The sequence below is a fragment of the Cucurbita pepo genome, chromosome 15, assembly GCF_057944985.1.
Source record: "Cucurbita pepo subsp. pepo isolate OVF chromosome 15, ASM5794498v1, whole genome shotgun sequence".
NCBI lineage: Eukaryota > Viridiplantae > Streptophyta > Magnoliopsida > Cucurbitales > Cucurbitaceae > Cucurbita > Cucurbita pepo.
In genome coordinates, this window is record NC_141812.1 from 11407746 (window position 1) to 11420019 (window position 12274).

The following is a 12274-nucleotide window of genomic DNA, read 5'->3' on the forward strand; positions in this document are numbered from 1 at the left end:
TCCAGAGGATTGCTCAAAACTTCCAAGAGTAGGAACAGAAAAAACACGAGATGAATATGCAACATATGTATTATTTATACGAAAAGATGTGTAAAACTTTTTGTTCTTCAAACAAAAGATGCGTAAAATCCTCAAGAAAACAGCCCGCCACAAGATCGAGGGACATAATTCCAAGAACTCGAACCTTTGACCTTCTCGTCAGCATCATGATACTCCTGCTTGTCCTCACGCACATAATTTCAAGAACTCGACATTCGATCAAGTTCATCTTTCTCCCCACAAGTACTCTTCGTCGAGTCACTGGCGCTTCCCTCATGATCAGCATCCAGATATCTGATGATCACCAACGGGCATACACAATGGTGAACGCAGTAGTGACTGACACTGCCAAGTCGGCCCTTAGTGGCTCGCTTGGAGGCGCCAATGCCACGGCTCCCCATAACAACAGCGCTGAGCTCTAGTCTTTTAATCTCCAAGCACAGCCTCTCTTTCATGTCGTGATCTTTGACTATGTGAATCTTGAAAGGAATATTGGCCTCCACTAAAGGTTGAGCCAATTCAGTAGCCTTGGTTGTCGTGAGGTCGTCAAAATCCATCTCGAGCTTTAGTGGCGATTCCCCATCGCTATTCTTTTGTGGAAGGTCAATCGATCCCCAGTCGGCTCCATAGAGAACGTTGGTGGGTTGCACGTGAAGAAAAAACACCAAATCGCGGGGACGGAGATAGTTCTGAACGGCCCAACGGACGGCGTATGCACTCTCATCGCTCAAATCAATAGCGATTGCGATTTTCCGCTGGCAATCCGATGGAAGGGTCCTCGGCGACGGTGTTTGACCGATGGCATTAGGATTCACGCCGTGGAGAGCAACAGATTTGGAGTCTGATTGCGTAGGCTGAAGACTCATGCTGGAAAATGTGGAATTACAGATGAAATATGCAAGAAAAATGCAGGAGGAAGATGGCAAATAACCTGCAAACTGGAATTGGTTATATAGGCGTTGGGAACTAACCCACCATTTCTTGATCATTATTTCCCGCCAGCAACAAAAATAATAATAGAAAAAGGAAAAGGAAAAAAAACGCCGTTGCCGGGGATCGAACCCGGGTCACCCGCGTGACAGGCGGGAATACTTACCACTATACTACAACGACTTTGTTTTTAAACATTTTTCTTTTTTAATTTAATTCCATTAGCTTGAACTCTTAGTCAGATTTTTTTTTAACCGCCTATAATTTCGAGTTCTAAGGAGAATAAATATTCGCCCCGCCAAAATCCGACGATTCCTTTCGGAAATTTGAATCGAACTCCGTCCTCTGCAGATACCACGGCGCTGGCAGCGGATGGAGAATGGCCTGATTTCGGTGGACCGATGGTCGGATGGTAGCCAGATCTATTTTCTTACTCACCTGCACTCCGACCACACCAAGGGATTGTCTTCACAATGGTCTAGAGGCCCACTTTTCTGCTCTCGCCTCACCGCCAAACTGTTTTCCTTAAAATTCCCCGATTTCAACCTCTCCTTGCTCCGCGTCCTTGAAATCGGATTATGGCACTCTATCTCACTGATTTCTCCTTCATCTGGTTCTCGGAAAACTATCAAGGTCATGGCAATCGACGCTCACCATTGTCCTGGTAACCAAAGCTTTCATCTCATTGTTTGACGAGTTGCTTAGCTATTGTTTGTATATGTTCTGAAGGATTAGATTCTTTATCTAATTGTATGATAGGCGATTTTAAGATTTTCTTAGGTAGGAAGAGTTGTTACATTTCGGTATTTGGATTATGTTTTTGTTCTGGTTAGTTGCTAGAGCGCATTGGTTGATCAAGCTTTTGCTGCGATGTTTACTTTTTGCTACCACTAGGTGCTGTTATGCTCTTGTTTCGTGGAGACTTTGGCTGTTTGCTTTACACGGGGGATTTTCGGTGGGAAATGAGTAGTGAAAGGGCGAATAAAGGAAGGATCGCGCTTCTAAATGCGCTGGAGGAGAACACTGTCGATATACTTTACTTGGATAACACCTACTGTAATCCTTATTATGCCTTCCCTTCTCGACAAATTGCTGCACAGCAGGTTAAGACTTTCCCCGATACTTCGGTGTAATTTTTTCTTGATTATTTATTCTACACTTTTGGTACGTGCCTTCATATTGTTGTAAGAATTAACTGTCGTTATACTTAGGTAATTGATGGATGCATGGCTGTGATGGTATCAGCCATGAGAATCAAACGCTATTTGATGACTTCTGTGATACTATTCTCCTAGCTTTTCACTGAATTACTTGAAAGACGTTTTTGAACCATAACATTTATGTTGACACGGGTTGTCTGGCGGGAGACATAAAGAAGCATTTCTGATCTGATAGTATGCGCTGTGGAAAAACATTCGGGATTTGAGTTTCTGTTCATGATTGGAGTTTCTTTAATTCTTCTATTTAAGTTAAACGACGGGAACTGACAACCAGCACCACATAGTTTTTCTTAAACGTTTTCTTTTACTACTTTCCTACCTTTTCTTAAACGTTTGATTTTGGTTGCAGATTGTTGATATCGTTGCCTCCCATCCAGAACATGATATCATCATTGGAATCGATTCTCTGGGCAAGGAAGATCTTTTGCTTCACATTTCTCGCATGCTTAAAATAAAGGTTCGTTATATTGTTTATTATTGGGAGAATATCTTCTGTTGTGATTAGTTGTATATGTCTCTGTTTAGAGACTGTTAATTAGTCTTTAGATGCACTCTTAATGCAATCTGTTTCTGTTTAGAGACTTTTAATTAGTGAGATAACTCTTTCACAGTATTCAGCTGACGTTTACACGTTCTTAATGAAGATGTGATTATACAGCTCACTAATGCGTTTTGGACACAATATTTCTTTCAATAATGAAATGACGGAAGTGATTTGGAAAATATTTAGAAAGGTCATTGAGCATGATCTTCATAATCTTCTATACATCCGGAGTCATTTATGTTAGGAATCACGACTCACCTGGTATGATATTGTCCACTTTGAGCATAAGCTCTCATGGTTTTGCTTTGGGCTTCCCTAAAAGGCCTCATACCAATGGTGGTAGTATTCTTCACTTATAAACCCATGATCTTCCACTAAATTAATAAATGTGGGACTCACTCCCAATAATCCTCAACAATTTATACAAATGAGACTGGTTCAGCGTGAAGATCTATTAGTTTGATGTAAACAGTACTGCCTCTTCTCTATGCAATATTGTTTATGAGGGATAAAAGATTCCATTTAGCCTCTATCTAATTCTTTCTCAATTCAATAGTTTGTGAGTTGGTATAAAATGTAGAAGGGGAGGTTGATAATATTTCATTTTAGGGCTGAAGTATATAGTAACCACCTTGGTTTGAGCTATTAGAGCTAAAGAGCAAGTTAAAAATGTAAGCAGAATATGGCAATGTCCAGTTCAAACCGATGTGGCCAACAGCCTTGAATACTAAAATCCTACGCATTTTGCCATGTCAAACGGCTGTCGTACTGATTTTTTCTCTTTTTATTTTTCCTTTTTGTTCTTGAAGATTTGGGTGTGGCCAGAACGCTTGCAGACGATGCATCTTCTTGGTTTCAATGAAAGGTTCACTACGAAGACGAATCTGACTAGAGTTCGAGCTGTTCCTCGCTACAGCTTTAGCATAGATACTCTGGAGGGATTAAACCAGATGCGCCCAACCATTGGAATCATGCCGTCCGGTCTTCCTTGGGTGGTGAGACCCGGTAAAGGTGATGATATTCTTTCTGGTTCTCTTCTGACCACACTTTACCGCAGAAGCAAGTTGAATGAAAATGCTGGCGTCTTGATTGAGGAGAAAATTGGAAAAGCAGAAACAGTTAAGAGGTTGCACAAGTACATATTTTCAGTTCCATACTCCGACCATGCTTGCTTCTCAGAGATACAAGAGTTCATAAAGCTTGTCCGTCCAACAAACATCAAAGGCATCGTTTCTTCATCTTCTTGTTACGTCGAACCCCTTTACTACTTCGGTCGTCTCTGCGGAGAAAAGCAACCTGAAAACAATTTCCATCACAAGAAAAGAAGAACAAGGAAAGGTGAAAAAGGCGCTGTTGACATTAATTTTGTTTACTCGGAGAAAAGACGAGGGAAAGGTACAAATGTTGGCATTCTTAATGTGAGCGTTCATGGGGGACGAGTGAGTGCATTGAGACGAGTCCAGCGTGGTGCGCGTCTTGCCGGAAGTGATTGTGCTGATTGATTTCGATGAAGGATAACTGGCTTTGAGTTGATCAGAAAGGTACGCTTCTCATGCTTTCTTGTATAGCTTGATTTGAAATACTGTAAAGTTCCACTTTTATTGTTAATCTTCAAATGAGCAGGAAATGGAAGAGTAATTTGAATTTCCCTCTTACTCTTATTGAAGTCCCAAGTGTCGTTTGCCATTATAATCCCTACTCGTTTCTCTATTCAACCAGCTGAATTTTTTTGAAAAACTTTTACCCCGTACCTCACTCATTAAACCTTGTATTACTAAAAACAGAATGGTTGATGATAAGATTCTATTATATAAAACAAAAAAGAAATTAAATGTTAATAACCCCGTACCTCACTCACTAAAGACATTTCTCTCGGCTTTGCTTTTAGTTTCTCAAAAAGCTTGAAAGATGTATTTCTTACTTATATACTCAGGATCATTCTTTAGTCAGTCATCCTGAGACTACTCTTTTCAATAATCTCCCAAATTAGATTCGTAAAAATAGTATACACATGTGACTGGATGTCCAACCAGTGCTGGATGTCCATTGAAAGCTGTTCGCGACGGAGACCATCTCCGGCGAACAGCCGATATAAGATTTGAAGGAGGCGAAAATTCAATGCGACTGTTCACTTCTGTAAGCCTTCATTTTCTTTGTTCTCTCTCTTGGAACATATTCCACAGTTGGATGGCGAATTCGATTCATTCCCTCCAGAAGAAGGCACACAGGTCAGTTTCTTCTGTCTTTTTACAGCTCTAAACATTTAATAATTGAAGATATCTTCATGTTTTTTTGTGGTGCTTCATGTTTTTTTGTGGTGCGGTTTGTGGGAAGATATTTTCCCAGTGGGCATTTTATTTATTGGGTGAAATCATGTTAGGAAGAAAAGTAAGGCATTATGGATGACCAATGATGTTTATGGCGTTTGATTTAATTTATTTGACTGACTGATCAATTTCTATCAAGGCAGCTGAAAAGTGCTCCCAATTCGGCGAGATAATGGCGTCGCGCATACGGTAGTCCAGCCAGGTTTTGATTTTTTAGGAATAATGCTTGGGAATTTTGAAGTAGAAACGACAAGTCGTCCAGCAGTCTCATTCTTCCAACTCGGTCCTCGTGACTGAGTCTAGTTAAGGTATGCGTCTTCATTCCATTAAACTACAGGTATTTTTCAAAATTGGGATATTGAATTGAAAAGTCTTTCTACTGCTCAAGATGAATTTTTAAAATGTACTCATTTTTCCAAAATGTGATTCGATTAAGTGTTGCTTATTTAAATTTCTCAAAAAAAATATATTTAAATTAATAAATATATTTCATGAATTTTTTATTATATGATGGAAATATCGATTTACTTCTAATCACATGTGAATATTGATAGAAATGTCTTTATCTCTGAATATTTAATTTCTTTGATTCAACTTCTACATCACCATTTTGCTATCTTAAATATTTGAACCAAATAGGCATTTCTGTTTATTTTAATAAATAATTAATTCAATTCTAAGTTTACTCTTTCAGTTTTATATTTTGTGTTTATTCAATCTTTAATTTCAGGAGTGTTTTAGGTTTCTAATTTTTAATGTCATAAACAAATTAATTTTTTTTAAAATAATTAATTGATAAGTTTAAATTTTATATCTAATTTGAAATCTAAACTTTTAATTTTGTCTCAAGATTTAAATTTTGAAAAATATATTAAGTTTGTAATTTTGAAGCTTCACAACTAAATTTTATCATTTAACTCTAATAATTAATACGGTTTAAAAAGTTTTTGTTGTCAAAAGTTTAAAAAGTGATTTCAGAAAGAAAGAAAAAATTCTAGAAGAGCGTTTCCTTTAACTTGTGAACATCAATTTATGTTAGAAAATATAATTGGAGAGATTTTTATAACCAAATTTCAAGTTTAGTCTAAAATTTATTTCTATTTGATTTTTAGATTTTTAAAAATAAAAAATTTAATGATTGAGTTTTGATATTTTTTAAAAGCAACTGGTATTAAATACAAAATTGAAAATTTAAGGTTTTTTTAAAATTTGTTTTAATTTATTAAAAATATTTTTAACACAAAATAAAAATAAAAAAAGTTTACGTGATTATATAGATCCAAAATAGTTTAATATTTGAAGACTAAAGTTGTAATTTAACAATTAACAAAACTACATCTATTTTCTTAATAATCCTCAAATAATGGACAATAGATCTTTTATGAGACTGATGAGGAAGTTGGTGCACGTTTCATCACACGCCAACACCCACTAATTAAATAAAAGTTTCTCAAAGGGCCCTCGAATTAAATTTATTTGTCCCGTAGTTCAACTATTTTTGATCTAAGATATTTTGTTGACAGACAGTTGCTGAATTTATTGCGATTATTTATAGCAGGAGAGAGCCTTCCTTGTACTTGTTTCTGGTCTCTCTAGGGAGCTCGGGTGAAAAATGGTGAAAATTTGATTAAGCCGCCACGTTTGGAGCAGGACTGGTTTAGCAAACTTGTTGAACCCAGTTGGAATATTTGAACTTTGAACAAGTCCAAGTTAATCCATTGAGGTCACCATGGGAACATTGACTTTTCAGCAGATTAAACGCGTGGACAACTTGACGCCATATTCATCATTTGATTAATCCTCTGCTGCTTCTGGAGCTGCTGCTGCTGCTGCTGCTCTCTCTCTCTCTCTCTCTCTCTCTCTCTCTCTCTCTCTCGTGTTTCCCTTGTCTGCAAATTTCTCTGCTGCTATGGAAACCAGAGACGGCGTGTGGTTGATGCCTTGTGCTTTGTTGTTCCTCATCTTGTCGCTCGTTTCCCAACCATCTATGGCAGCGGATTCCATCTCTGTAAATGAGACCATCTCTGGAGACAAAACTATTGTTTCTTCTGGAGAGGTGTTCAGGCTTGGTTTCTTCCGCCCAGGTAAAGCTACTTCTTCCAAGCATTACATTGGCATCTGGTATAACAAAGTCTCTGTACAGACAGTAGTTTGGGTTGCAAACAGAGATGCACCCATTTCCGATCCATCTGCTTCTGCCTTGAAATTCTCAAATGGTAATTTAGTTCTCTTGAACGAGTCTAGAATCCCAGTTTGGTCCACCAATATAAATTCTACGCCGTTGGGATCTTTACGAGCTACCATTCAAGATGATGGGAATTTTGTGCTGAAGAATGGTCCTAATTCGTCTAAACCCTTGTGGCAAAGTTTTGATTTTCCAACTGATACGTGGCTTCCTGGGAGTAAGCTGGGACGTAATGATACTACTAACCAGACCCAAAGTCTGACCGCCTGGAAGAACCCAGAGGATCCTGGATCGGGCCTCTTCTCTCTGGAGCTTGATCCTAAAGGAACCAGCGCGTATTTCATTATGTGGAACAGAACTAGACAGTATTGGAGCAGTGGACCTTGGGTTGACAACATGTTTAGCTTGGTTCCTGAGATGAGGCTCAATTACATATATAATTTCAGCTTTGTAACAGCCAATAACGAAAGCTATTTCACTTACTCCATGTATAACGCTTCTGTCATATCCCGGTTTGTGATGGATGTGTCTGGGCAGGCAAAGCAATTCACATGGCTGGAGAGCTCAAAGCAGTGGAATCTGTTCTGGGGTCAACCAAGGCAGCAGTGTGAAGTCTATGCTCTTTGTGGAGCATTTGGCAGCTGCACCGAGAACTCCTCACCCATATGTAGTTGTGTGACTGGGTTCGAGCCAAAGTCGAGTCTTGAATGGGATTTGAAAGAATATTCTGGTGGGTGTAGACGAAAAACTAAACTGGCATGCGAGAATCCGGTTCCTAGTGGTGGTGCGGACAGGTTCTTACTGGAGCCTTATATGAAGCTGCCTGATCCTTCACAGTCTATGGCAGTTGCAAATGATAGAGACTGTGAATCATTATGCTTACGAAATTGCTCTTGTATTGCTTATTCATATGAGAATCGTCAATGTGAAATTTGGAGCGGAGATCTCTTGCATATGCGGAAACAGTCACCAAGTGATCCGGGTACGAGATCACTGTATCTCAGGCTTGCAGCTTCTGAGTTTTCAAGTAGAAAGAGGAACACAGGAATGATCATTGGTATTGTTGTTGGGTCAGCTGCTGTTTCAGCAACTGTGCTGGCTGTACTCTTTCTTCTTCTGAGGAGGAGGAGAATTGTAGGAAAAGGGAAAACGGTGGAGGGTTCATTGGTGGCTTTTGAGTACAGAGATCTGCAAAATGCAACGAAGAATTTCTCACATAAACTTGGGGGAGGAGGCTTTGGTTCTGTCTTTAAGGGGTCTCTGGCTGATTCAACGATTGTGGCAGTGAAGAAGTTAGAGAGTGTTAGCCAAGGAGAGAAGCAATTCAGGACAGAAGTCAGCACAATCGGGACAATTCAACATGTTAACTTGATTCGGCTTCGTGGGTTTTGCTCAGAAGGCAGTAAAAAACTGTTGGTATATGATTACATGCCTAATGGTTCTTTAGATGCTCATCTTTTCCATGACAAGGTTTTGGACTGGAAAACAAGATACCAAATTGCTCTTGGGACTGCAAGAGGGTTGGCTTATCTGCACGAGAAGTGCCGTGAATGCATCGTACATTGTGACATCAAGCCCGAAAACATTCTCTTGGATGCTCAATTTTGTCCCAAAGTGGCTGACTTCGGCCTGGCCAAGCTGTTTGGACGAGAGTTCAGCAGAGTCCTGACAACCATGAGAGGCACCCGAGGCTATCTAGCGCCGGAGTGGATCTCGGGGGTGGCAATAACAGCTAAAGCCGACGTTTTCAGCTACGGGATGATGCTTTTCGAGTTCGTGTCGGGAAGAAGGAACTCGGAGCAATCTGAAGACGGAACAATCAAGTTTTTCCCAAGTTTGGTTGCAAACACAATATCTGAAGAAGGAGACATCCTTAGCTTGTTGGACTCAAAGCTACAAGGAAATGCTGATGTAGAAGAGCTGAAGAAGCTGTGTAATGTAGCCTGTTGGTGCATCCAAGACGAAGAAGTCCAGAGACCATCAATGAGTAATATTGTCCAAATACTTGAAGGCGTTTTGGAAGTAAACAAACCGCCGATGCCGAGATCCCTACTCGCATTTAACGACAGCCACGAGCATCTCATCTTCTTCACTGAATCGTCTTCGTCATCGTCTTCAAACCGGAATTCCAAGACCAGCTCGTTGACTTCATCATCTCAGGTCAAAAGCAGCACATCCACAACGAGCTCCAATGCGGCCTGAAGTTTGCTGAATTTCAAGGCGTTGCTCTTGCACACTCTTTTCATCCAATTCAGTATATATTCTGTCTCTTTGATTCCCCTTTTAACGTCTTACTCTATGAGGGATTTTCATTTGCATTTCCAGTAAGATAACCATATAATATATGTCCTAAAAGTTTTTTTTTTTTTTTTTTTTTTTTTTTTGGGCTTATGGAGAGAGTTTTTATTCTACAAAGCTGCAGCCCAAGGCCCAAGGCCCAAGGCCCAAATCAAAATCATTATATATAAGAGCAGTCAAATATAATTGAAGGAACCATATCAAAACCAGATATATTCTTCCTTTGAAAATAGTTTATAAAGAATGAAATTTGCACTACAAATTACAAGGTTTGTATTAACTATATTCAAAACTAAAAAAATAAATAATAAATAATAAAAAATAGGAAAACTATAATTAAAGATATAGTATACATATATGTCCAAACATTTGTTGTTGGAAAAATCAAATTCCATGATTCCAAAAAATCTTATCTTTTTCAACGCTTCTTTCCAAATCTAAAAAATTCCCCTATTCTTTTTTTTCCTTTTTTTTATTTTTTTTCATAATAAAAGATCCTCCTTTTATCATTACTTTCGTTTGATTTTTAATAAAAAAAAAAAAAAAAAAAAAAAAAAAAAAAAAAAATCAAAATTTAATAATTTATATACATGAAAAAAATATAATAAATAAAGTTTATATGTACGAGAATATCAGATACACTAACACTTTACAGATAAATAAAATGAAATTTATTTCTGGGAACAAAACTAAAGGACTAAATTTTATTTTAAAAGTTTGGTGTGAACGAATATAGGAGTAATAATAGAGCGTGTGAGTGTGAATGGAAATGTGTGAGTGAGAGTTGAAAAAAAAAAACGTGAAATTGAAAGGAGGAAGGTAAGGAAGTTGAGTGGGAGCTTTGGATTCTGTTGTGTTTGGACACAAGACTTGAAAGCCACGTCAATATTCCTTTCCATTCAGAGGCATTAATAAACACTTTTCCCTGTTTCTTTGGGTTCTATATTTATTATCCACACAAAATTATAGTCTCTAATTCTTTCTTAGACTTAAATATTATAAAATCCTTTCAAGTAAAATTATTGGTTTTTAATGACATCACTCCACATACGTCATCTCTTGTAATTATTTTTCAAAATATTTATAAGAAAAAAAAAAACAATACTTGAAATGTCGACACTACCCCTGGGTTTGATTCGTCAATTCACAGGATGCTTCTTGAGTGCAGTTCGATTATAGTCGTCTGCTTTTTGTGTCTTGGTGAAACACGATGGAGCTTTCATGGCATCTTCTTCCCTCTTTTGGGTCCCTCTCTGTCGTCTCGAACCAGCAGTAATTTCTACAATTTTTTAGTCAGAGATATATAAATTGTTGGTGGACTCTGAGTCTTCTTCTTCATCAGACCAAACTTGGAGCTCACAGCCATGGTTCGAGCCCCATATTTTGATGAAAATGGACTCAAAAAAGGTGCATGGAGTCCTGATGAAGATGAGAAGCTCAAAGCTTACGTTCATAAACATGGCCATTGCAATTGGCGAGAGCTCCCTAGATTTGCAGGTAATTTCAACCCTAAATTTCCCCTTTCTTCTTTCTTTCAACCTTATTATGTAAAAACACAAATAACCCATTTCAAAAAATGCCTTCTTTTACTGAATTTTGTGAATTTTAGTGAATACAAATACAAATACAAATAACCCATTTCAAAAAATGCCTTATTTTACTGAATTTTGTGAATTTTAGTGAATACAAATACAAATACAAATAACCCATTTCAAAAAATGCCTTCTTTTACTGAATTTTGTGAATTTTAGTGAATACAAATACAAATACAAATAACCCATCACTCATTTTACTGAATTTTACCTTGAAGAACATGAATAATTGAGAGATGGGTCCGATTATATGAATGATTTTGAATTGAAATATTGAGGTGGGGTTATGATTTTCATAATTAGGTTTGTCGAGGTGTGGCAAAAGTTGCCGATTACGTTGGATCAATTACCTTTGTCCAGACGTGAAGAGAGGAAACTACACGAAAGAAGAAGAACGATTAATCCTTCAATTGCATCAAGAACATGGAAACAAGTATGTCTCGATTCTTTCTATGTATTCATCAAATCTCTATTCGAAGGTTAAATATTGATATCATATGTTGGTTCAATTCGTCAGATGGTCACTAATGGCTACAAAATTACCGGGACGAACGGATAACGAAATAAAGAATTATTGGCATACCCATTTGAAGAAGGTAAAAGCTAGCAAGGTTAAAAAGAAGCAACAAAACGAGGCAATTTCCATGAAGGAAAGAGAGCCAGAAATGAAAGCCAATTTGATAAGCGAAGTTCCCTCTCATGAAATCTTGGAAAGCTCTCCATTTTCGCCGCTGTCCTCTGAAATCTCCACTGTCTGTTCCAACCAAGAATCGACACAAGACAGCCCTCCAACGACATTCAAGTTTCAAGAAGCAAGTAATAACAACAATGGAGATTTCTGGGATGTTCCATTTTTAGTAGACAATTTGGAAGCTCAAAGTCAAAACCCAATGTTCTTCCATGTTAACTACGATTTCGAGTTCGATCAAGCCGACTTGTTCTATCAAGTAATGAAGGAATTGCCCGAGAATTATCAACCCTACTTGTATCCCTCCTGAAAAAACGTCATGTATCTGTATCTATATCCAAATCTATCTCTATATAGTAATAATGATAGAATTTTACTATATCTATCTATGCCCACATTTCTTTCGTAACTCCAATTTTCGAGGTTAAGGATTCAAGACCCTATTCAGACC

At 37.9% G+C, this 12274-nt stretch overlaps 3 protein-coding genes, 1 non-coding gene and 1 pseudogene across 6 annotated transcripts; 3 read left to right on the top strand and 2 right to left on the bottom strand.

The window, feature by feature from the left end:
• Positions 1-55: 55 nt before the first annotated feature.
• Positions 56-1070, bottom strand: LOC111811808 (universal stress protein PHOS32 pseudogene; annotated as a pseudogene).
• Positions 1071-1080: 10 nt separating this feature from the next.
• On the bottom strand, positions 1081-1152 carry TRNAD-GUC (transfer RNA aspartic acid (anticodon GUC)). The gene has a single exon. It is a non-coding gene; the product is annotated as a tRNA-Asp (tRNA).
• Positions 1153-1244: 92 nt separating this feature from the next.
• Positions 1245-4896, top strand: LOC111811706 (uncharacterized). Of its 2 annotated transcripts, XM_087117992.1 has the most exons (5): positions 1245-1633; positions 1864-2072; positions 2539-2646; positions 3543-4274; positions 4767-4896. In XM_087117992.1, the coding sequence occupies exons 1-4, from the start codon at positions 1342-1344 to the stop codon at positions 4233-4235; spliced, it is 1302 nt and encodes a 433-aa protein (XP_086974118.1). In that variant the 5' UTR covers positions 1245-1341; the 3' UTR covers positions 4236-4274; positions 4767-4896. The 2 variants fall into 2 exon arrangements, with proteins under 2 accessions (XP_086974118.1, XP_023554483.2); XM_023698715.2 differs by lacking the exon at positions 4767-4896 and having other exon boundaries at positions 3543-4388.
• Positions 4825-9611, top strand: LOC111811648 (S-locus lectin protein kinase family protein). Of its 2 annotated transcripts, none has more exons than XM_087117991.1 (3): positions 4825-4961; positions 5204-5368; positions 6616-9611. In XM_087117991.1, exon 3 carries the CDS (start codon positions 6970-6972, stop codon positions 9445-9447), a length of 2478 nt encoding a protein of 825 aa, XP_086974117.1. In that variant the 5' UTR covers positions 4825-4961; positions 5204-5368; positions 6616-6969; the 3' UTR covers positions 9448-9611. The 2 variants fall into 2 exon arrangements, with proteins under 2 accessions (XP_086974117.1, XP_023554387.2); XM_023698619.2 differs by having other exon boundaries at positions 6619-9611.
• Positions 9612-10743: 1132 nt separating this feature from the next.
• Positions 10744-12206, top strand: LOC111811793 (transcription factor MYB106). Its single transcript, XM_023698825.2, has 3 exons — positions 10744-11040; positions 11439-11568; positions 11653-12206. The coding sequence occupies exons 1-3, from the start codon at positions 10908-10910 to the stop codon at positions 12131-12133; spliced, it is 744 nt and encodes a 247-aa protein (XP_023554593.2). The 5' UTR covers positions 10744-10907; the 3' UTR covers positions 12134-12206.
• The last annotated feature ends 68 nt before the right edge of the window (positions 12207-12274 follow it).